General features: G+C 39.5%; 2 protein-coding genes across 2 annotated transcripts; one reads left to right on the forward strand and one right to left on the reverse strand.

The window, feature by feature from the left end:
• Positions 1–484: 484 nt before the first annotated feature.
• LOC145045014 (3-oxoacyl-[acyl-carrier-protein] synthase II, chloroplastic-like) lies at positions 485–3982 on the forward strand. Its single transcript, XM_078993367.1, has 13 exons — positions 485–1285; positions 1433–1638; positions 1711–1914; positions 2005–2115; positions 2242–2337; positions 2422–2467; positions 2549–2628; positions 2758–2826; positions 2964–3048; positions 3145–3299; positions 3382–3462; positions 3592–3651; positions 3752–3982. Exons 1-13 carry the CDS (start codon positions 871–873, stop codon positions 3869–3871), a joined length of 1728 nt encoding a protein of 575 aa, XP_078849493.1. The 5' UTR covers positions 485–870; the 3' UTR covers positions 3872–3982.
• A 6596-nt stretch (positions 3983–10578) lies between these two features.
• LOC145045474 (uncharacterized) lies at positions 10579–11428 on the reverse strand. The gene has a single exon (XM_078993797.1). The coding sequence runs from the start codon at positions 11331–11333 to the stop codon at positions 10740–10742; it is 594 nt and encodes a 197-aa protein (XP_078849923.1). The 5' UTR covers positions 11334–11428; the 3' UTR covers positions 10579–10739.
• Between the last annotated feature and the right edge of the window lie 13908 nt (positions 11429–25336).

Genomic DNA, 25336 nt, shown 5'->3' on the forward strand with positions numbered 1-25336 from the left:
TTTGATATGTGTGTTTAGTTTATGTAATGTGCCGAGCTTTGCAATAGTTGTATTATATAATGTTTATATTTACATGTTTAGTAATTTCTTGATTTCATTGGTATGTGTATGTATGTAATAGAACTATTCTATGGTTCAATATCACTGAACATCTATTCATATTAAATAGATGGACTTATCACATATTCATTTATATAAAATTCTACAAAAAAATATTAATTTTATTAAATCAGTGTCATAATTCTTATTTTTGTGGTTTTCTCTTAATTAATGTCATTAACTTCATTGAAAACTAAGCCGTTGTGATAAACACAACACATGAGCATAATAAAAGAAACAAGATGTCAATTCTGGATAGTAATGTATTCAATGAACTTTATTATTAGGCTTACCAAATGTGACTATCTTAAAAGACTCTAAATCACCATGATAGAAATTTTCTATATATATATCAACTCTAATTAAATCATGTATTACAAAAAAAGTAATGTTTTAAACCAGAAGGGAGTGTAGGTAAGTGGTAATGTTGACCCACTGCCATTTGTGAGGGGCCCGAGTTTGTTTGGTTGGGTTTGCGATCGGTGGGAAGATTTTGCATTTGCCCCTCTTACTTGGCCTTTCTTCTCATCAAGATTCAAAACACACAAACCCACGTACTGCAATTTTGATTCAGTCTCTCGTCAGTCGTCAGTCTCAGATTCACCACCACCGGCGCCACCACATTCTTCCCTATCAGTCCAACTCCAACATCATCCTAGCAACCAGCTTTCATGCCAATTTGCATCGCTATTGATCTTTATTAGATTGCATTCGTAGTTCCATCAAGTTTACTACTCTGTTCTGTGTACAGAGAGAAAAACAATTAGGGAAATGGTTGCGTCGGCATCGGCATCGGTATCTTCGCTTGTCTGTACATGGTTAGTAGCGACATGCATGTCAGCCCCCTGCCAAAATCACCAACAACACTCGTCCATTTTCTCTTCAAAACCAGGATTCAATGGCAGATGTGCTCGGAGAAGAAGGCTTTTATCTAAATGCAACGCTAACAGAAATCAAAACCCCTCTTTTCCCAGTCTACGAGTATCTAACATTACCAATAACAATAGTATCACCACCGAGGGTTTCATGTCCTCTTCTTTCTCTACATGCCATCGTTGCGATTACTCCAATGGATTCTCACTTTCCTCTTCTCACTCTTTCGGGGCTGATTCCGTTCTCGGATCGAGAACCGTGCCTCTCTGCCGCAGGCAGCGTCGTCGTCGTCTTTCTCCTCCCCTGCGTTCTGGTAACCGTTTGGTTCGTTTTTCACTTTCTTTCATAAATGCACAATTATATCCACATCAATAAAGGTGATTGATGATGGATCTGAGCGTTTTAGGTTAATAATTTTTGCATACTGACCACAATTTGTGCTTTGTTAATTTAATATTAGGCGAAACTATGGCTATAGCTCTGCAACCTTCAATGGAGACCACGACCAAAAAGAAGCTTCCAACACAACAAAGGCGAGTTGTTGTGACAGGGATGGGTGTGGAGACCTCAATTGGTCATACCCCAGATGAATTTTATACCAATCTGTTAGAAGGTGTGAGTGGTATTAGTGAAATCGAAGCGTTTGATTGCTCCAACTATCCTACTGTATGTCACTATTCCTGTTCTCTTTCTTTGTTTTCCAAGTTATTATTAGATAATTAAGAATTGGAATAACAGAGAATTGCTGGAGAGATCAAAACTTTCTCTACAGATGGATGGGTGTCACCAAAACTCGCCAAAAGAATGGACAGGTTTATGCTCTACATGCTTACTTCTGGAAAGAAAGCACTTGCAGATGGTGGGGTTACAGAAGCTTTGATGAAAGATATCGATAAAACCAGATGTGGAGTTTTGATAGGTTCTGCTATGGGTGGCATGAAGGTAACTTCTTGATATTTATCCCTACACTTGAAATCAAAATGGAAATATGATTTTCTTTTTTTTTTTTTTTTTGATATATTTACTATTTAGGTATTCAATGATGCAATTGAAGCTTTGAGGGTGTCATATAGGAAGATGAATCCCTTTTGTGTACCTTTTGCCACCACTAATATGGGTTCTGCAATGCTAGCCATGGATTTGGTAAAATTAACATCAATCATCTTAACTAATCTAATTGTTAATACTTAATACTTAATACTTAATAATTAATACTTAATACATAATACACTCTCTTGATATGTGATTTATTATACATGGAAACTTCAGGGATGGATGGGTCCAAACTACTCAATCTCTACAGCTTGTGCCACAAGCAACTTCTGTATCTTGAATGCTGCAAATCACATCATTAGAGGTGAAGCTGTAAGTGATTTTGTTTTTATGTTTTCAAAAAGGTAAAAACATCTTAATATAATTATAACTTACATCCTCCATTGTTTGTTGCAGGATATGATGCTTTGTGGTGGATCTGATGCTGTGATTATACCCATAGGTATGCCATTACTATTACCTCTGTTACAAGTTATATTGAACTTGTAAAATGATATGGACATATGTACAACTCATGATGCAGGATTGGGAGGTTTTGTTGCATGTAGAGCTTTATCAGAAAGAAACAATGATCCTTCTAAAGCTTCACGCCCATGGGATATGGTAACATTCATTATATAATATATATATAATATATAATAATTTCTCCCACTTTTGAAGTTTATTTCTGATTTGAAATGGATAATTTATGAGTTACAATGTTGAAATCTGTATTTTACTTTTGAATTACAGGGTCGTGATGGATTTGTTATGGGAGAAGGTGCTGGAGTTTTGCTATTGGAAGAACTTGAGCATGCTAAGGTAAAATTGTTTTGACTTAATAGTTACATGACTTAATGCATAAAGCTTAAACAGTTATTTGTTATTTATTCATCATCTTTTTTAAATTTTAACCGCATATATTATTGATTTGATTATTATATGTTTGTATTGGACAGAAAAGAGGCGCGACAATTTATGCAGAATTTCTTGGTGGAAGCTTCACCTGTGATGCATATCATATGACAGAACCTCACCCGAAAGGTAAACAAAGAATGTGATTTGACAAATCACAAATCATATATTATTTTGATTTTTTTTTTTTTTTTTTGATTATGTTACTGTTTAATTGATGAATAGGTGCTGGACTTATTTTATGCATGGAGAAAGCGTTATCTCAGTCTGGGGTGGCCAGGGAGGATGTGAACTACATAAACGCACATGCCACATCAACGCCAGCTGGCGACCTTAAGGAATACGATGCTCTTCTTCGTTGTTTTGGGAATAATCGAGAGGTGAATCAGCTTTTTATTATGATAAAACTTTTTTAATTACTAAAAATCTAATTTGATCATGAAAAAATTTGAATGTTTGTAGTTGCGAGTCAACTCGACAAAATCCATGATCGGTCACCTTCTGGGAGCTGCTGGTGCTGTTGAAGCTGTAGCAACTGTACAGGTATTCAACCTGTTTTTTAAATTTAAATTTAAATTTAAATTATTTTCTTATTTTTTTTTTTTTAGGTTAAATGAGTGGTTTGATAATTGTATTGAATCAGTCTGTCTAAAATAAATGTTACTTTTGTAGGCAATACGAACAGGTTGGGTTCATCCGAACATGAATCTTGAGAATCCAGAGAAAGGGGTGGTATGAATTCGATCCTTCATTAATGATAAAAAAAAAATATATTGTTATATTTAAAGTATATATATAGTTATTATAAGTAAAATGTTGGAAAATGATTTAGGATACAAATGTGCTGGTGGGCCCGAAGAAAGAAAGGATGGATATAAAGGTGGCTTTGTCTAATTCATTTGGATTTGGTGGTCATAATTCATCGATACTATTTGCGCCTTATGCTTCCTAAAAAGGTGCATTTGTGTGGCTGTAAACAACATGGAATGTAAGGTTGCAACCAAAATAAGCATAATTAATTACAACATCTTAAATTATAATTACAACAAGGGTTCACCACTTTTATGTGTGAGCAAGGTGGTTGATTTATGTGTGTGTATATATGATTTGGTGATCTTGAATTGATCAAATAAGTAACAACTGGGGGAGGATGAAGTTGTAATATGACTTTTGTCCATGGTGCCTCTCCCTCTTCCAACACATGAATAGTTAAAGTTAAAACAACTAGGGGCTTCCACAAAATACTACTAGAGTCTAGAACCTATTAAAATAATGAAATTTTGTTGAACACAAAATTCTGTTTGCTTACCTTTTGATGATATATATATATATATTTTTTCAGTAATGATATTTTATGGGAAAAATAGTTTATTACCCGTCTGTAACATGAACCCTAATTCTCATTAGATTAGGATTATCTTTTGTTTTCCTGTATAATGTATCTATGTTAATGTCAAGAATAGAGTGAGTTTGAGAGAAATTCAAAGAAAAAAGATTGTTGTATTTCATTAAATTTTGGTCATTCTTTTTAGGGCAAATTTCACAAAAGGTTATACGAAAATTCAATTTTAACACTGTATTATTTTTTTGTCTTAATTTGGATATTTTATTTTCCAATTTGTTTCAATGTATCATTTATCTGGTTGGTCGCCAACTGACTTGACAATGTTGATCATTTATCCGGTCGATCTTTTTTTATTATCTATATGTGCACGATTGAAGTGATTTGTGCATCATACACATTTAAGTCATTTAGTGAAACAAAGCATGACCATATGTCTAGTGTTTGTCCTTTCTTGACAAAGAAAGTTGAGATGACCACTTCTAGGATAATTATTGAAACAAGAACATTACTTGGCTGATGGAAAATTGATGGAAAATCCATATGATGATACTTACTATAACAATCATTTTGCCACATTGACCATGGTCTATGGGTATAAAAGAGTACAAGACCAAAAGCTCATGTAAGGAGTTGTGACGCTTGATATGCAACTAAAATATTTGTTTGATAGATAAAGTTAGACTTCCATGTTGTCATCAAAATCTTTAACATGCTACCAGATGAAAACTAAAGTCCGGTTGTCAAAGTACACATTCGACCATTTAAACCGGTTTGGATATGAAAAAAGAAAACATTGCTTCCTAATACTTAAAGATTATTTATCATATCACCAACGAACATATAGTATATCCGAAGATGTACAATACAAAATTTAGACGAACCACACAAACAAAGAAATCATGGTTAATACATGAATAGAGCTGGTAAAAATCGATCCAACCCACCAATCAAACACAAAACTAATAGGTTGTGTTGAGATTTTCAACCTACTTATGTTAAATGGATCAACCTGTACCCATTTAATTAAATAGGTTTGATAGGATAAACATTATCAACCTGTTTCCAACTCATTAACCCATTTAACTTTAATTTATATTTCATTTAATAATTATAAATATTATCATGTATCGATCTAAATATTACTTTATAAATTATAATGTTCATATTATTATTCATGTTTTAAAAAATGGAATCCTTATTCCCATTTTTTTTGTGGCATCGATAACACTAAAGACTCTCAAAAGTCACTTAAAAATTACATATCTGTAATGTTATTTGAACAATTTATTTGTATGTGTGAATTGAGATTGGACTTTTATCTTACTTAGAAAATTTATTTAAGTCTATAATTAATTTAAGTTGGGGGGGGGGGGGGGGGGGGTGTTATGATTGCTTGAAAACTAAAAGACTTCAATAACTAGATAACTTGCAATTAAACAAGATAACGAGATGCTTAAATATTGGAGAGAATTGGTAAACCAAGACAGTTTAACTCAATGAATATTTGTGTGTTTATCATTAGGATTTAACATGAAACTTATCATTCATCCCAAATTGGTTATAGCAATCATGAAGCATGGTATGCCAAGATTTCTCATAGGTAGTATGGAGGTTGGGGAAGCCCACAACACATTCTTAATCAAAATCAAAGATCTAATTGAAGCAATTGAACCCAAGACGTTGATTAGCCTTAAGAATGAAGAAATCCTTAATTCCTAGAGGATGCCAATGCTTATACATCCATAAAGGAGTTATGATTCATAAGCTAGAGATGATTTCTACCATCATAAAGCACTTGTTCTAAGTAAATTCAATGATTCAATGCTAAACCAAAGAAATAAACCAACAATTGCTTTGTACCAAACTCATGATCAAAGCACTAAACAAGCATATGAAATATGAACTAGAATCATAAACATAAGATAAATGATAAATAAGCATAAATCCTTCAAAAACCCACCATATTCAGAGGTTTTAGCCAAGGTATACCAAAATAGAGAGTTTAGCCACTCATGACAATAGAACAACAATCACAAAAGTCTAATTGCATAAAGAAACTACCAATAACTTGGAAAGATGAAAATAAATGAGTCTTGAGCTTCAAAATCGCCTTCTCCTGGTCTTCAATGGTATAAAATCGAAGTTATGGATGATAGATATGATCCCCCAAGGTTATGGTGTGCCAAATGATCAAAACGCCCAAAACTGGGTAGTTGCGCAGGTACCCGCACGACGGAGATTCCACCATCGCAAGTGTTGCTGGAATACAATTGGCTCAATTTTCCTCCACTAACCATCCCACTACCAAAGATTCTCTTGGTCCCCTCGATATCCCATATGATTTAAATTAACCAATCATCTTTTAGTTTCAAATGTGGATGCTCCAAGCCCAAAATAAAAGTCCAAGATTCATCTTCACAAGCCCACTTCATCCAAGCCTTTAGCTTTTTAATCCAAAATTTTCTTTGCTAGATCTACCAAGCCCAATAATGAATCGGAAAGCCCATTAAGCCTAACTCCAGTCAAACCGCAACTACAATAAGCTCCAAAATCTTGCAAAATTCCTCATGCAAAATAAAAAGTCCCTAATACGATCCATAATAAAGAAAATAAAGAATATACAATGCAATACTAATAAAAAGACCTAAAAATCAAAAATAAACTAATAAAAATAAGGATATAAAATAAGCTATCAGTGATTTATCTATTTTCTCATTAGTAACATTGATTGTAATTTCATTTTCGTTTTACAAATAAATGTCTTTTCATTTAACCTACAATCTAGATGTAGGCCCTAATTGACAACCTAAAAAATAGAGGAAGCACATGTAACAGATTAAGGAGCTTTCAATTGCATTTGGTTATTGTTGTTTTGATGCATTCAATCATTAATTACACTTGTCAACAACAAACACAATCACACATATTAGTATCCCCACAACAATGGTAACAACCAATACCATCACCAACATCTCCACTATTTGTAAATAACACATGTTCTCGTGTTGGTGTCAGAGTAGACCATAGACGATAGGCAGGTGGAAACGTGATGCAACAAATAAATGAACATTCACTTAAGAATATGTGAACAATCAATCACTTAAGCTGCAAAAATAACAATGGAATATAATATCATTTCCTACTAGTAAATTGTTATGACAGAATTCGATTGGATATAATATGTTTTTGTTTTTGGGTTAATGTCCTAGTAACCAAGTTACAACTTTGTTCAACCTAGATAGATACCTTAAACTTTTTTTCAGGGGATTTTACAACTCCATTTTTGTTTGTGTTCGATTTAAGTGAAAAAAAGGGTAGTTTGCAAAAATTGTTTACTTAAAAATGATATGCCAAGGATGTGTCAAACTTTATTTAAAATTATTTCATCAAATAGTAATGAACTTCAACTTTTTTTATTTAAATACCTTAAAGTTTTTCTAAAAGTTTTAAATTTATGAACCAAAAGATAAAAGGGAATAGAAGCCAGCGAAAAACATAAACAATTGCTAATGATCGGTAGGATTTTCGAACTTAATGGAATAAGTGAAAAGAAAAAATAATTTTGAAGTTTACAGCTTAAGCGGGTAGCAAGTCGAGATATAATTAAATGTCATATAAATAGAACAAAATATAAGTATGAGGTATTTAAGTGAAACAAAAACAAAAATTAAGTGGTAAAACCTCTTGAAAAAAAGTTGGAGGTACCTAGATAGAACAAAATTAACTTGGTTGCTATTATACAACGTTAACCTTTTATTTTGTGTCATTAAAAAAACTTTAACGTGTATTTTGTAATAAGATTATGATGCGTAATGAATAAAGAACAATGAGTGTTTGGGAAAAACCTGAAGGGGGAAATTTATTGAATGATGTCCTTACAAACTTAAAATAAACAATTTATATATGGCGATTTGGCAGATATAACAAAATTCTGAAGACTTAAAATGACATTATTTTATTGAAATTAGATAGCTATATGATCATTTGATTTTCAGAAATTACGGAAATCATGCCATTTTACAATTAAAAAAGGAGATTTTTTGAAGACTTTAAGTCTGATAACTCTCGATTGAACAAAGTTATGCTATCATTTAACTTGTCATTCTTTTTGTATTTCTCGATTATCCATGAAAGACTTCTCTTATTTACTCCAAATTATTTGTAATATATATCATGCTTGATATGTAATTACTAATTAATTGTTAATTTTAAACTTAAAGTCTCGTCAAAAGACATTTGAGGTATCAAACGGTATTATTACAACGATCATATGTTTTTTTTTCTTTGAGATGGGAGTGCACAACTTTCATGATTTGATTGCACCTTTCAGCACCTAACGTCAACAAAGTTGAATGTTTTGTATTAACTAAACCATGTGCATATAATGCAAGGTTATCTGATTGTTATCTGGATTAGATTGCTTACTGAGAAAATCAATTGTTGTCTAAATTAGATTGATTAATAAGCAAATCAATTATTATTGATTGGATTGTTATTGGTTTTTAATGTAAAAAGTGAGATGTGCCTTTTAATTTAATTAACTTGTATATAGTCCATTAAGGTTTTTTGTAGAATAAAGAACTATTACTTTTATACATATTTAATTATTTTTTAATGATTTATAATTTTTTTAATGATTTTTCATAAAACTTGTTCGATCTATTTAAAATATACAATGTTAAATAGGTTAATGGTCTTTTTATACAATTTACCAATAAACTATTTGCAGTTATCTTTGGAGTTGTGTTGGCCTGAGAAATGATTGCTGATTGATGATGACCGAAAAAGATAAAAGCGATTAATTGTCTACAAAACATAGTTTAATGATAAATCATATGTGAAAATGTAAGTTTAATGATATTTATTAAACAACAAATATGAGTTTAATGATGTTTCTCAAACTTATAAACCGGCTACTAATGCAACATCCGGTGGAAATTGTAATTTTTAATAATAAATAGAGTAAATTACACGAATGGTCCCTATGGTTTAGGGTAATTTGCGCGTTTGATCCCTAATTTATTTGTTTAACTCGGAAGGTTCCTACTATTTGTTTTTGTTACACGTTTAGTCTCTATCATACCTAAAAAGTCTATTTTTTCTTTGATTTTTTAATTTATTTAAATAAACACACCCCAACCCCACTCCTCTTACCTTATTTTACCTACCCATCATTTTTTCCTATATAAATAATAATCTTTTTAAGTAAGACAGAGACCAAGCGCGTAATAAAAATATACAGTAGGGACCAAGTGTTTAACAAAAACAATCAGTATGGATCTTCCGAGTAAAAAAATAAGTTAGGGACCCAACGTGCAAATTACCCTAAACCATAGGAACGATTTGTGTAATTTACTATAATAAATATAAATTTAATGATAAATCTTAAAAAGATAAGTTACTAAATATATATAAAAATCATAATTCATTATCCTATACAATCTTTTTCCAATCCTATTAAGCACTTTATTAATGTATTTTAATATTTCAGATAATTATGTGGATGTGTATAAAGAATAATGATAATTTGTACATACGTGAACGAATGTAACACGCACACACCATGACCAACCAAACAAAAACAAATGCATGAATGTTCTGATTGCATTCTAGACACGACATGAAGATTTTGGTTTTTGGCCACCAGAAACATGGAAATTCGCAAATTATTTAAAATACAAAACAATTCACAAATCACGCAACTAACGCCTACGCCATGCTCGGTTGGCAGTGGCTCCTTCATCATCAAGATACCCCAATTTCATAGCCAACACTTATATATTATAACTATTTAAATACAAACAAAAAATTTTCTATTTTTATGTTACCCACAAAATTACGTTTTGTTTATGGTTCTAAATTCATCAGCTAACAAACAATTATAAAATATTGGTGAAATTAATCATAAATCCATTGTTTATTCGTCCAATTAAGAATCAAATATTAGTATTTTCGTATAGGAAGAGGAAGTGGGATTATAGATGGGCCAAATTTGACACTCTACCACCTAATTTCGTAGTTAATTAATCCAAATTAGGTCTGGAAACCAATGGTGATGGTGACGTGTAATGGAGTCTTGTTGAGTATGTTAAGTTCATTCAGTTCATTATTAAGAAAAATAATATTATATTAAAATGAAAGAAAATACGATTAAACTTGCGAGCTCAAATCGATTCAGTTATGTAAATTTGAATGAAATAAAATAAAGGGGTATAAATAGCAACATTAACTAATCTGAATAAGATCGCGATTGTTACCAGAATACATAACTGAGTTGACTCGACTCGTTTATAGCCATAGGTGCATCCAATCTCTTAATGAAACCGTTCCTTGTTTATTCTCAAATGGAGTTATGCAATCATAATTACAAAAACTAAACGATTTCAATCTTCATGTATATACACTTGAAAATTATATAAAAAGAACGATGATGATTCTAATCCAAAAACACATCATGCAAATAATGTGATTTGATTCAATTCCATAATCGAACTACATTACCGTTTAACACCGTTAAATCCTGGTTAACGTACCACCCCATCTCCGCCGTCTTTATCTTCAATATCATTTCCCATCCATCTTCTCCATGGTTACACCTAACTGAACTCATCTTTCTCACCTCTTCTTCACCATTTCTCGTAATAGAACTCATCTTTCTATCACTATCAATGTCTTCTTCGAATTCTCCATCAATCTTATCTCCTTTCGTCTTGTCATCTTGTGAGTAGTACACGCTAAACTTGCCGCTTTTCCTATTCTCTAACTTACAAAATGTGGTGTGTCTCTTTGAGGTTGAGGAAGGAGATCTCGCGCTGGTGGAAGGAAGCTCCGATTGATCAGGCTGAGCAGCCACCGGGGAAGTTTTGGGTTGAGGCGGCGATGGCGGCGGTGCTGCTACTGGTGATAATTGTAGGGAAAGATGATGAGTTGAGAGATGGATGGAGGATTTGATCTTCCAGAAGCTAATAGCTGCGGTAAGAAAGGCTATCCATGTCCATACACTGTTAACGGCGGTGAGAATACCGTGGATGGCGATCGCCTCCATGGGAGAATCCAAGGCGATGCTCATGTTGATAAGTGTGTCTGGTGAGGTGAAGAGAGAAAGGCGTTGTATTTATGAAGGAGAAGGGAGATGAAGGAGAGCCGTCAGATTAGAAGAGAAGGAAGGATCTGGAGAGAGATGCCAGGAATCCATATTTATATGCCATTTGTAGATCCTTTCTATATATCCCTTATACCTCTATAGTGTAAAAAATGCTCTTATTTTCTTTTTTCACCTATCATTTTATTACATAAAATATTAATTCATTTAGACCATATTTAAATGAACCATTACAAAGTTGGTTGTGGGAGAGAATATAATAAACATTTCCTAAGGAGTGACTAAGTTCAAATCTAGGATCGGCCAAAAGCAAATTTATGACTTGTATGATGTATTAGGGTTATTTGTTTGTTTTTTTTTTTTTTTTTTTTTTTTTTTTTTTTTTTTGAAGATCTATGCAAACTACTTTGTCTGCGTCGTTCAGATAACGTGCAGACATATATTATCGCAGAGTGTTTGTTTTTTGAAAGTGCGCAGATAAAAAAACATCTGCACGAGGACTTTCTGGCACAGACATGAGCCACTATCTTCAAAAATCTTCGGACCTCATTTTAACCTAAACAAAAAAATAAAAAAAAACATTGCCATTAGTTTTTTTTTCCTGAAAATGCATTTTGAATGTTTATGACATGAAATTAAGTTTGAAAAATCAATTTATTTCAACAGTTGCAGACGTTAAAAACAAACAGTATTCTTATTGCATTGTAGACATTTGGTCTACATTTTCTGCCGTTGAGTCTTGTGTGTTGTTTGTTTTTTTAAAGTCAAAATGTCTGCAGTCTGCGGACCACATCTGCACGCCTCTGCGGCAGAAGAGGTGGACCAAATGTCTGCAGTCTGTAATAAGAAGACAATTTGTTTTTAACGTTTGCGGGCTGTTAAAATAAATTGAATTTTTAAACTTAATTTCATGTCATAAACATTAAAAATACATTTTTAACAAAAAAAAAAAAAAAAAACGAAAGAAAAAAGAAACTGCACGGTGGCCCATGTTTTTTTTTTTTAGGTTAAAATGAGGTCTGGAGACCTTTGTAGATAGTGGCCCATGTCTGCGCCAGGAAGACCTCGCGCAGACGTTTTCTGATCTGCGCACTTCCAAAAAACAAACAATCTGCGAGGGCATATGTCTGCACGACGCAGACAAAAGTGGTTGCACAGATCTTCACACAAAAAACAAACAACCCCAGCAGATGTGATCCGCAGACTATGGATATTTTGGCTTCAAAAAAACAAACATCATCTTAGTATATCATCCAAAGAGTTAGCCCCCTTCCTCGTTATTGTTATCTCATTTTTATACTTTAATTGAATGAGTATGTCATGGTACACCTTCGTACCTTTATAAAAATCTTTAATCCAAACTTAATGATTTGTTTTCAAGTTTTTAAGTTGACCATTTCGGCAAAAAATTTATTACGATGTTACTGTTCAAATCGAGAATGGATAAATTATGGTGGATTAATCAACTTCAATTTTATGTTTCAAGTTATATATAAAATGTAGCAATCGACTTTTGTAGTATGTGATGAGTTTAAAAACAAACTTGAAGTTCGATTAGATCTATGAAACAGGTAGAGAAACAATCAGATAAACAATTAAGAACAAGCTAATGGATCAAAAGGTGTCGAATGATTTAATAAACAATCCTCAGAAGAGCTCGATAAAGAACATCAACTATAGAGGATTTTAGGGTTTACAAATAATCAATGAGAGTGATGACCCTTACTATACGCATACATGCATGCATATATCTATAATACAACCCTAACAGTTTTCCTAAGAAAAAGAAGGCTATTCTAGACAAACACGGATTGACAAGCCCAATCCGACTGTAAAACATAAGGGCCCAAGACGCAACACAATAATCTTCAACAATCTCCCCCTTTGCATCTTTGGCACATAGCCTTCATTCCCTTTTAACAGCAGAAGGCTTCTTCACCGTCTCAAAAATCCTCGGTATAATAGCCAGAATGTGATGCCTGAAGGTAATATACCATCGAAGCATATCAGTGAAGTTCTTCTTGTCTGCTGTGGAGTTCTGCTTGCATCGGTGAATGATGTTTATGATATGCTCCAGACAGTCTGTTGAAAACAGATGCTTGTCTACTAGAGCAAACAGAAACTTGTGCTTGTCTCCTCTTGTGAACATGACCGTCAGATTTGAAGAGTCAATTTGGCCTAACTTCATTTTGTATACGTCTCCTGTCTTGGAAGTAGGCTTGACGGTCGGTTTCTTGTTCATTATTTTAGCTATTTCCTGATCCATAGTGGCGAGCTCATGGATATAGGAAGCCAACATTCTTTTGAGATGTTTCAGAATCGGTTCATACTCTCTTTGATTGGAGAGAAGAATGTTGTATAGCAGAATCCAATCATGAGGATTCAGACTGGGAAGATCTGCCAGAGAAATAAAATGTTCTGTGTTGGCCGTTCCTCTGTTGATTTTGAAGTTAACATTCACAAATTTCCCAGCCTGTGTTGGTTTCGGTACCTTGACTTTAATTATCTTCTGTGCACTCCATGTCAAGTACTGTGGTTGACCATACTTCAGATAAAAATCTATTAATTCTCTGTCAACCTTCAAGTTTGGATGAGGGACATCAGCAGTGACATCGAAGCAATGAAATGTAAAAGCTTTTCGTGTGATTGGCATGTCAAACTGCGAGTCTTTGGTATTCTTACACTCAAAGGATGCAATCGGTTCCAACTAATATATGGAGGGAAACTCAATCGCTTGATTGATGAGTGTGTCTCTGTCCCATTCTGGGAACAGAGTCTTCTTGGCTTGTAGAGCATCCTCATCCTCCTTGATTTTTCTTTCTTTGGCCTCTGCCTCTCGAGCTATTTTCATTGTTTCATCCAGCTCTTTGTCTCTTTTCGTTCGTTGAAGAGCTTCAGCGATAGTTTCATCAGAATCTGATTCGCTCTCAACGAATAACTGTTTTCCAGAACCCGAAGCTAAATTAACCTTCGGTTCTGTCTTTGAGATACCCTCCTCTCCCCCTTGTCTCAGAAGAACAAGCTTCTCCGAGACACACTTCATTTCGCTCAAGATGTTAATTGCAGGAAGGAGTTTAGCCTGGAGATGCTGTCTGATGGTAAGGGTAAGAAAGGGGTCATGAGTGTCGAGGACAGTTGTCAATATATTCTTGACATCACCAGCGCAACCTTGAAGAACAGCCCGTTGAGTTTTCAGCAAAGAGATTTCTTGTTGTGCCTGGGCTAGTTGTATCTTCTGAAGGTCAATAGTTGCCTGATGCTTGACAAGATCTTCTTTTAAGGTGCTCTCTGCTGCTAGAGAAGCAAAATGTGAATCCAAAGATTTGAGAAAGGAGGTGGATTCAGTTTTGAGGTCAGCACGCAGAGCCTCAAACTTGGAGGTTTCACCCTGAAGGGTAGCGGAAAAGGAGTCTACAGACCTCTGAAACTTGGCCGCATTAGCATCAGCATGTGCTTTGAGAGATTCAAGAAAGATCTGAGTTGTGTGAACAACCTCAGAGACTTCCTTAGTAGCTTTGGAGCATGAAGCTGCTGAGTTATCAATGGCATCAGTAGAACGGTCCAGAGCATCCGTATATGTCTTGATCGTAGACTCGATGAAGGCTTTGAGCACCACACCCCCATAGGCTTTATTGTCAGCCAGCAAACTATCGAGTTTGTCATGAATTTCTTGAAGCTGCTGACTGGTAATAGGGGTATCGGCATCAGTATCTGTGGGAATCCGGTAAGGGCTATAATAAAGAGAATCGTACTCTTCATCATCACCGCCCAAAGTAGCACCGGAGTGTGAGGATGGAGAAGGTGATTGTGGGATGTTGATGACGGGGGTTTCAACCACAGTAGTAGCCCCTGTATCAGATACATTGACTGTAACTGGTGGCTGAGAAGAGGTGGTAGTAACCGATTCGGTGATGATTGGAGTGGGGATAGTGAAACGTCCCAAAAACACGACCCAAAAATTTTCGTTTTTTCCATATAATCAAAACCATAATAATAGTATCATAATCATAAAACATACGCGATGTATCCCCAAAACATAATAAAATACTGTGCGGAAAACTGTATCATACTACATCAATCCAAAACATCAAGAGACATCCCCAGGATAAAGCTATGCTGTGGTGTGTGCGATGCTGTCACCCCGAGCTCTTCCCTTTGCTTGCGGAAGTACCTGAAACCAAAACTGAAACTGTAAGCACGAAGCTTAGTGAGCTCCCCCAAAATACCACATACCATACAATAGCATATAAACACATATTGGGCCTTGCCCACTGCATCGGGCCGAAGCCCGGAAACTGCATCGGACCGAAGTCCGGAACTACTGCATCGGACCGAAGTCCGGAACTAACTGCATCGGACCGAGGTTCGGAACTAACTGCATCGGACCGAGGTCCGGAACTAACTGGGACCTTGTCCCCTGCATCGGACCGAAGTCCGGAACTAACTGACCGAACATAGCATAGCATATCAACTAGCATGAACACATATACTGCATACTACATCAGGCCGTAGCCCGGAACACATAACACATAACACATAAAACATAGCAATAAATCCTGTCTGAGCCACGAAGGCATCAAACATACTAGCTACTACATCGGACCGAAGTCCGGAAACTACTGCTAACTGGACGGGCCGGCATTGTGGCCTTAGACCCGTCCCTACTGGAAGGAAACTCACCTCGTAAGCTGGCTGCTGAGTGTGTGGCTCGGAAAGCTAACGGCGGTTGCTCCTGAATCTCCTCGGCTACAAGTCCATAAACACACTCAATCAAAAACTAAACACTGCGCTTGGGGTAAAATGACTCTTTTACCCTTGGTCAAAATCAACTCTCTTTTGGGCTGACTCGCCGAGTTGGCCACCCAACTCGCCGAGTCCTACTCTCACTTTTCACTTCTGCTCACTGCTACTCGTCGAGTCTGGCATCGACTCGACGAGTACCCACTTGATCCAAGAACTCAGACAATCTTCATCCGACTCGCCGAGTCGTATGAATAGGCTCGACGAGTTGTTCTTGATCCCAAGAAGATTGCCTTGGACTCGCCGAGTTGTATGAACAAACTCGTCGAGTCCCTCCATCACTGAGTCCACTCTCAACTCGCTGAGTCCACTCTCTAACTCACCTCGTCCACTCGACACTGATAAAACTGAAGGACTCGGGACTCGCGACCCGACTCGTCGAGTCGTTCTTCCGACTCGCCGAGTCGCCGCCATGCAACTGATTTTTACTTGATTTTGTTTGAATCCAAAGCATACAATTGATAGATTTGAGTCCAATAAGCTGTTTTACCACGTAAAGTTTCCAACTTTACGTGCACAACCTCATGAATAAGGGAAATAAGGCTAAAAGATGCATAAAATGGTTAGATCTATGGTTATCATGCAATATAACTCCAAAAAGACAGTAGATCTGGGCTCTACTACACCCCAATCATTCAGATCCATAGATATTCCGACTTAATAAGACATTCATGCAAGTGTAAGGCTTGGAACAAGCATCAACTAGCTCTTGGGAGAGCTCTAATGGAAGTTTAAAGCATATAACAAGATGGAACTCCGAAAATACCTCTATTAACTCTGATTTGGCCTTGGATCTTTGCACTACAACACTTCTCCTTGCTTCTTCCTTCTTCTCCCTCTTCAAACCTTCACAAAATGGCACCAAAACACATATAAGCTCTTCAATGGAGGTTTGGGGCTCTATCACTGCGTTCTCAGGGTGAGGGAGGCGAGAATGGGGGCTATAATGTGGTTTAAATAGTGGGCAACCCGGGGATTTTAGGGTTTCACCCAGACGGACGGACTCGTCGAGTCCGGGATATGGACTTGCCGAGTCCCCGGCTCTCGCGTGCACAGAATATGCGACCCAACTCGGCGAGTCAGGCTAGAACTCGCCGAGTCCCTCTAGAAAACTCACTACAATTGCCAATAAATCAACATACCGGGAACGGGTCGTTACAATTCTCCCCCACTTGACTCAGACTTCGTCCTCGAAGTCTGCTGCGGCTGGATCCGCGAATAACTCTGGGTAGTGCGTTCTCATCTCTTCCTCAGCTTCCCACGTCCATTCAGATCCCTTCCGGTGCTGCCACTGCACCTTCACTAGCTGAATGACCTTGTTCCTCAAGGTCTTGATCTTCCGATCCAGAATCGCGACCGGCCTCTCAATATAATTCAGGCTGCTATCAACCTGAATATCCTCTAGGGGAACGACTGCTGACTCATCCACCAAACACTTTCTCAACTGCGACACGTGGAAAGTGTTGTGGATCTGACTAAGCTCCTCAGGAAGATCTAACCGATAAGCAACCCGACCCACCCGGGCCAAGACCCTGAAAGGACCAATAAATCTGGGGCCCAATTTGCCCCTCTTCCGGAACCTGATGACACCTTTCCAAGGTGAGACTTTCAGAAGAACCATATCTCCCACCTGGAACTCCAAGTCTGAACGCCTCCTGTCGGCGTAGCTCTTCTGCCGACTCTGCGCAGTCTGCAGCCTACTACGAACCTGCTGGATCAACTCTGTCGTCTTGAGCACCACTTCGGTGCTCCCTATGACTCGCTGACCGACCTCTCCCCAACAAATCGGGGTCCTGCACTTCCTGCCATATAACATCTCAAAAGGAGGTCGATCAATGCTCGCATGATAACTGTTGTTATACGAGAATTCCGCTAACGGAAGATACGTATCCCAACTGCCCCCAAAGTCTAGAACACATGCCCTAAGCATGTCCTCGAGAGTCTGAATCGTCCTCTCGCTCTGCCCGTCAGTCTGAGGATGAAAAGCGGTGCTGAAATGGAGACGAGTACCCATCTTGTCGTGGAACCGCTTCCAGAATCTGGAGGTGAAACGAACATCTCGGTCTGACACCACCGATACCGGCACTCCATGATGTGCCACTATCTCTCGCACATAGATATCGGCTAACTTTTCCGCCGATATACTCTCCTGAATCGGAATAAAATGGGCACTCTTCGTCAACCGATCCACTACTACCCATATCGAGTCCACCCCGCGTGCGGTCCTAGGGAGTTTGGTGACAAAATCCATGGTGATATCCTCCCATTTCCACACGGGAATGTCTAACGGCTGCATCTTGCCGTGAGGTCTCTGGTGCTCCGCCTTGACCTTCCGACAGGTCAAACATCTCTCCACATACCAAGCGACATCTCGCTTCAGGCAGGGCCACCAATAATCCGATCGAAGATCTCGATACATCTTCGTCGCCCCTGGGTGGATAGAAAACCGAGACTTATGAGCCTCGTCCATCAATACTTGCCGTACCCCACCCCAGTACGGTACCCATATTCTACCATGAAGTGTCAACAAACCATGACTGTCATAATCAAATGAAGCTACTCGGCCCACTATCCTTTCACACTTCTGCCTCTCCTCCTTGAGGCCCTCCATCTGAGCCTCCTTGATCCGCTCCAACAACGGAGTGATCCCTGTCATCCTCATACACAGATCTCTGATAGGGGCCGTCGACACTTTGCGGCTCAGGGCGTCGGCCACCACATTGGCCTTCCCTGGATGATAAAGGATCTCACAGTCATAGTCCTTCAGCACGTCTAACCATCTCCTCTGTCTCATGTTCAAACTCGGCTGATCCATAAGATATCGCAAACTCTTGTGATCCGTGTAAATAGTACAGCGGACCCCATAAAGGTAATGTCTCCAAATCTTGAGGGCGAACACAACTGCCCCCAGTTCCAAATCGTGGGTAGGATAATTAGCCTCGTGAGGCTTCAACTGTCTCGAGGCATAAGCTACCACATGGCCTCGCTGCATCAATACTGCTCCCATACCTGTGATCGAAGCATCACATTAGACTACGAAATCCTCTACACCCTCTGGCAAGGTAAGGATCGGAGCCTCGCACAATCTTTGCCTGAGAGTCTCGAACGCCGCCTGCTGCTCAGGCCCCCAACGAAAAACCACCGACTTCTTGGTTAGTCGGGTGAGCGGCACCGCTATCTTGGAGAAGTCCTGGATAAATCTCCGATAGTACCCTGCCAATCCTAGGAAGCTCCGAATCTCAGATGGAGACCTCGGGACCTCCCACTGCATCACGGCCTCAATCTTGGCCGGATCTACCAGAATACCCTTCTGGTTGACGAGATGGCCAAGAAACTGCACCTCGCGCAACCAGAACTCACACTTGGAGAACTTTGCGAAAAGTCTCTCCCTCCTCAAAGTCTCCAACACCTCCCGCAGGTGCTCCTCATGCTGCCCCTGGGTCTTGGAATACACCAAGATGTCATCTATAAACACTATCACTGACCGATCCAGCATCGGTCTGCACACGCGGTTCATGAGGTCCATGAACACGGCTGGGGCATTGGTGAGCCCAAATGGCATCACCACGAACTCATAATGACCATACCGAGTCCTGAAAGCAGTCTTCTGTACATCCTCATCTCTAACCCTCATCTGATGATAACCGGAGCGTAGATCGATCTTGGAGAACCAAGACGCTCCCTGAAGCTGATCAAACAAGTCATCTATCCTCGGAAGTGGGTAACGGTTCTTTACCGTCACTTTGTTCAACTCCCGATAATCAATGCACATACGATGCGACCCATCCTTCTTCCTCACAAATAAGATCGGCGCTCCCCAAGGCGAACTGCTCGGCCGAATGAAACCCTTGTCTAACAGCTCCTGAAGCTGTGTAGACAACTCCTGCATCTCAGGGGGAGCAAGTCGATACGGTGCTTTGGCTATCGGAGCCGCACCAGGAACTAGGTCGATCCTGAACTCAACCTGCCTCTCTGGAGGTATCCCCGGCAAATCCTCGGGAAATACATCCGGGTAGTCACAAACAACAGGAACATCATCAATAGCCGTCTTGCCCTTCTCCCGGGCATCCAAGACGTAAGCTACAAAACCGGCGCAACCCTGCTGAACATAGCGCCTCGCCCTCGCGGCGGAACAGAAGATCGGTCCTCGCTGGGGCTTCTCGCCCTGAATCACTATCTCTCCCCCACTGGGAGTGCGAACCCTCACTAGCTGTAGCTCACAATCAATCACCGCCCCATTGGGGCTCAGCCAATCCATGCCCACAATAACTTTATTCCCACGCAGGGGAATAGGAACCAGGTCCACTGGAAACTGCTCATCAAATATCAGGAGGGAACACCCTCTATGTACTCTGCCGACCCTCACGGTCCTATCATCTGCTATCTCAACCTCTAGTGGGCAATCCAGCTCCTCGGGAGCTTTGCTAAGTCTCTTACTAAGCGCAAGCGATACAAATGATCGAGTAGTCCCCGAATCGAACAATACCAAAGCAGGGATGCCGTTCACTGAGAACGACCCTAAATAAAACATATCATCAAATAATATACAACGATATAGTAACAAAAGATGAAGGAAAGATTCATACCCGTCACCACATCAGGAGTCGCTCGCGCCTCCTCTACTGTCATCTGAAATGCCCTACTCTTCGCCACTGGCGCATCAGCTCGGCCCTGCCGGCCATCCGTAATCCTCAAGGTGGCAGGGGCAGGTGCAACCACCTTCCCTGCTGCAGCTAAACTGGGACACTGGGACCTTTTGTGTCCCCTCTGATTGCACTGAAAGCAAATCAGATCTGATGCTGAAACCGCAGTAGCAGGGGCCGTACAATCCCTGCTCATATGCCCAACCTGACCGCACTTGTAGCAGCCGGAACTCCCTGCCTTGCACGCCCCCTCGTGCATCCTCCCACACTTGCCACACCGACCGTGGCTCTGCTGACTCCTGGACCTGCGATCTGAAACCTTGGGCTTTTTTCCCGCACTACCTGAACCCGAAACCGCCTCCGGTTTCCTCTTCCTCTCCATCTCGAGATCAATCTCCCTCTCCCTGGCTCTAGCAATCATGTCGTCCAGCGTTTTACAACTGGACCGACTCACAAACATGCGGATATCACTCCGCAACATCTCATGATAACGGGCCTTCTTCATCTCCTCATCGGCTGCATACTGAGGAACAAGAAGAGCCCTCTCCCTGAACTTGGCGGTGATCTCCGCCACTGACTCGGTAGTCTGAGTAAGATCCTGGAACTCCCTGGCTAGCTGCTGCACCTCAATGACCGGTGCAAACTCCGCCCTGAACCTGGTAGAGAAATCAGTCCAGGTCATAGCATCCAACGCCGCATCATCCCCGATGGCGTGTCCGACCTCCTCCCACCAATCCCGTGCCCTGTCCTTCAGTAGACAGGACGCTAATCTGACCTTGTCCCCCTCGGGACACCTGCTAGTGCGGAAGGTGTTGGCCACATCCACCAACCATCTAGTACTCGCTATGGGGTCCCGCGCCCCATGATAGTCTGGAGCTCCGCACGCCCTGAACTCCCTGAATGTAAGAGTGCGCGACCCCATCACGGACGCCATCTCAGCCCGAAAAGTACTCAATCGCTCATCCATCAGCTCTAAAATACCCTCCTTGATCGAACCGAAGATCACAGGAGTCTGCTCTAGTATGATGCGGGTAACCTCAGAAGAAAGGAACTCCCTAGTCTGCTCATCCATCTGTCCGACCTCCGGGTCTGATCCCGATCCTGATCCCCCTCCGGCATATGAACTGCCGGCTGCTGGCCTCGGACGCAAAACTACCATTCTGAAACATATCATAACAACATCAGAACACTGAAACATTTCAAGGGATCATGATACGACTACTAGCTTCCTGGTCTTGTCTTGGCCTTCCTTGATTCGAGTACGGATCCTCTGCTTTCAGTAGTATGGGCCCCTACTACCTTCTACATCTATCCGTACTTTCCTCAAGAACTGCCTTGACTTCCCCAAGTCACTTCTACTACTGCCATTCTCTGCTATTCTCATCCTAGGCTTGCCCTAGGGAAACTTCAAGCTCGACACCACTGGTCCTCAGCTGCTGAAGGTTTCCTCATAACGCCAATTATCCATTACCTAAACACCATCACATGTGATGAGGATCAGATAATCCTTCGAGTAAAAGACCCGTCCCTATAACGGTTGGACTCAAACAAGAGCTGCGCAATAGGGCCAGTTCCAGTACTCTGAGATTATTCAATCCTAGTCACATGTGGTGTGACGTGTTCACCTAATGGCTAACTCCCATCACTCGGAACCCCACTAAGCACAAAGAAAGCAGCATTCGGACACGGAAAACAGACTCAAGCAACTATTCTCATAACAAGAAACTGCACTAGCATAGAATGCTAAGCTCGTACTATCAGGCATAACCTACCCAGGCTATCCTACTGCTGTCTACTCAATTCTAGCATGCAATACTCATAAAGCTGTAACACATAAACAGGCACATAAGGCATTCTCCTAAATTCTTAGCCCTATACTAGCATGCTGTTGGCTTTCTCTTGGCTTGGAGGCTTAGAGGCTCTTGGCTTTCTCTCCTTTTCCGATTCAGATCATCTGCATCATGTTTACGCTTGGAGGCTCTTGGCTTTCTCTCCTTTTCCGATTCAGATTCTTTCTTCTCCTTTTTCTCCTTTTTACTAGCCCTCTTGCCACGGTTGGCAGGTTGATCAAGGGCTTCCAATGCGGCTTTTTGTTCGTCGGACAGAACCCTTGGAGGCAAGGGAATTCTGGTGCTATAGTCCGCCATGATCTGGCTGTGAGGCGTGACACATCTGTACATGGATTCAGGGATTAATCCATAATGTAGAAACTTACTTGGATCAGAAACGATAATCTTCTTCGTGTGGTAAGAGGTAATTGAAGCCAGAAGAGCATCCTTCATCACAGGGATTTCTAGGGAATCCATGGCCTTCTTTGTGATGAGCATCCAGAAACATCCGCAAGAGATCTCGGAGTACCGGGTGGTGGTGTTTAGACTCTGAACGACTTGAGACCAAATTATGGAGCCATAATCGAGGTTGATGCCGTTGTAAAGACCATAAAGAATGGTGAGAAATCCTTTACTTGTGGTATCAGAACCACCACAACGTTCCGCTAAACCCTTGATTAAAAGGGTAAGCAAGCCATTCCATTGAGAAGGAAGACATGATTTCTTGACCTTCGCGATTGTTGTAAGAACATCGGTATAGCCCATCTCGTACATCATCGAGAACAGTTGGGTAGTAGTGACAAAATCCGGTGAGATGACGGAAGAATCAACTGCAAGCCCTAGAAGAGAGCAAAACTTGGTTTTTGATACGGAGGTTTTCTTGTCATGGATGGTGAAGTAGATGCGATCTTTATGTTTGTCATAACTTGCTGTTGTGTAGACTTGAGAAAGCAGGGACATCGGAACGGCTTCCACCTACGTGAGTGCCAACAACAATGGGGAATATTTGAGACATTCCACCACATGGAGCATGTACGCATCATATAAGAAAGGGGTCATCTCGATAATCATATTCTGATTAGGCTTGATGGAAAGCAAAGATGACGAGGCAGTTTGATCTTGTGCAGAAGAAGAAGTCGCCATTGTTGAATTGAAGAAGAAGATGAACAGTGGAAACTTTTCAGAGAGAGAGATTACGTGAGTGGTAAATGCCAAAGAACACGATCACCCCTTATTTATACCGTTCACTGGAGAGAGAAAATCGTGATGATGAGGGAACCAAAACGTCGCCTGAAAAAGCGCGATTGGATGTTATGGTTTATCCTAGGAATACATCAGCACACGTGGGTGTGAAACGAATCAACTGCACGTGCCCAAATCATATTTTTGTACCGTTTGAAATCCCTTGTGCCCTTGTTTGGTTACAACTGTAACTTAAAACCACATACCAAACAACAATCAGAATGTTGGAAAAACTAATTTTCGTGCATAAGAGTGTGAAAGATAAAGAAATAAATCAAAGGTGTTTGAGATGTGAGTGTTGTCTATGAAGAAGACAGAAGGCGGAAGATTCCGGGCAAGAATCACTTCCTTCAAAGCCAAGAGAGACTTGAAGTTCTTGTGTGGTTTCCCTAGAAATACGATCAATTGTCTGTTAATAAACAATGAAAGGCATCTTTTGAGCATAGGCTGTGGGGTGGCTGTCCTCTAACCGACCATCAAGTCTCAACATAAAACTGAGTGTTGGCAGAGGTACCTGTGAGACCGATGTGATCTGTTGAACAGGTAGGTGGGAATTATCTAGTGACAAGCATGGGATAAACAGAAATCTCAAAAAAAATTAAGCTGGACCTCTTTGGAAAGAAATGTCTTAGGAAGAGACGATTTCATAAAATATCACGCAAAAAGAAAATGAGATTTCCAAGAAACATTTTGAGTATAACACACACCGTCAATTCATTTTAGGTATTGGATGTTGGGTTTCACTAGGAACGTGGTAAACGAATCCAAGATCATAAACACATATGTTGTGTAACCATAAGCTTCAGTGGTAAAGACCGAAAGCATCAAGGGTTACTTTAGGGAATTGAAGGTAAATGTAGAATTTGAGGAGGTGGTTAAGAGACCGAATGTACCTTCTGCTACAAAAGTGGGACAAAGCAGAGCAACTCATGTTTCAAATGAGAAGAGTAAGGTAGCTCTAGACCGAGTGTTAAAAAATAACCTGATCGGGAAGAAACGATAGGTATTGATCGAATCATTAAGGCTTACTCAAGGTCATAGAGGCTTGTGACAACATACAGCAGCATGCTTCTAGGGACGACTAACTAATCTGAGAGAAAAATAGAACATACCTGGGTGAACACTATCGAAGGTGATACTTGAAGTTACCTGCACAAAGCAGATACCAACCAGAACTTGCGAGTAGTTGAAAATGAATAAGAAAACGGAATAAAAAGGAAAGATAAAATATTTTTGTGATTTTGGAATGTTTCTGAAAAAGAAATAAAAACAGAAAGATAAAATGTTTTTGTGATTTTGAAAATTTTTCTGAAAAAGAAATAAAAACAGAAAGATAAAATATTTTTGTGATTTTGGAATGTTTCTGAAAAAGAAATAAAAACAGAAAGATAAAATGTACAACATAAAAAAATGATGAAGCAGAGATAGACCGAGCGATCTGTGTATTTCGGTGACA

This window comes from Lactuca saligna, chromosome 5 (genome assembly GCF_052625555.1).
Source record: "Lactuca saligna cultivar CGN05327 chromosome 5, ASM5262555v1, whole genome shotgun sequence".
NCBI lineage: Eukaryota > Viridiplantae > Streptophyta > Magnoliopsida > Asterales > Asteraceae > Lactuca > Lactuca saligna.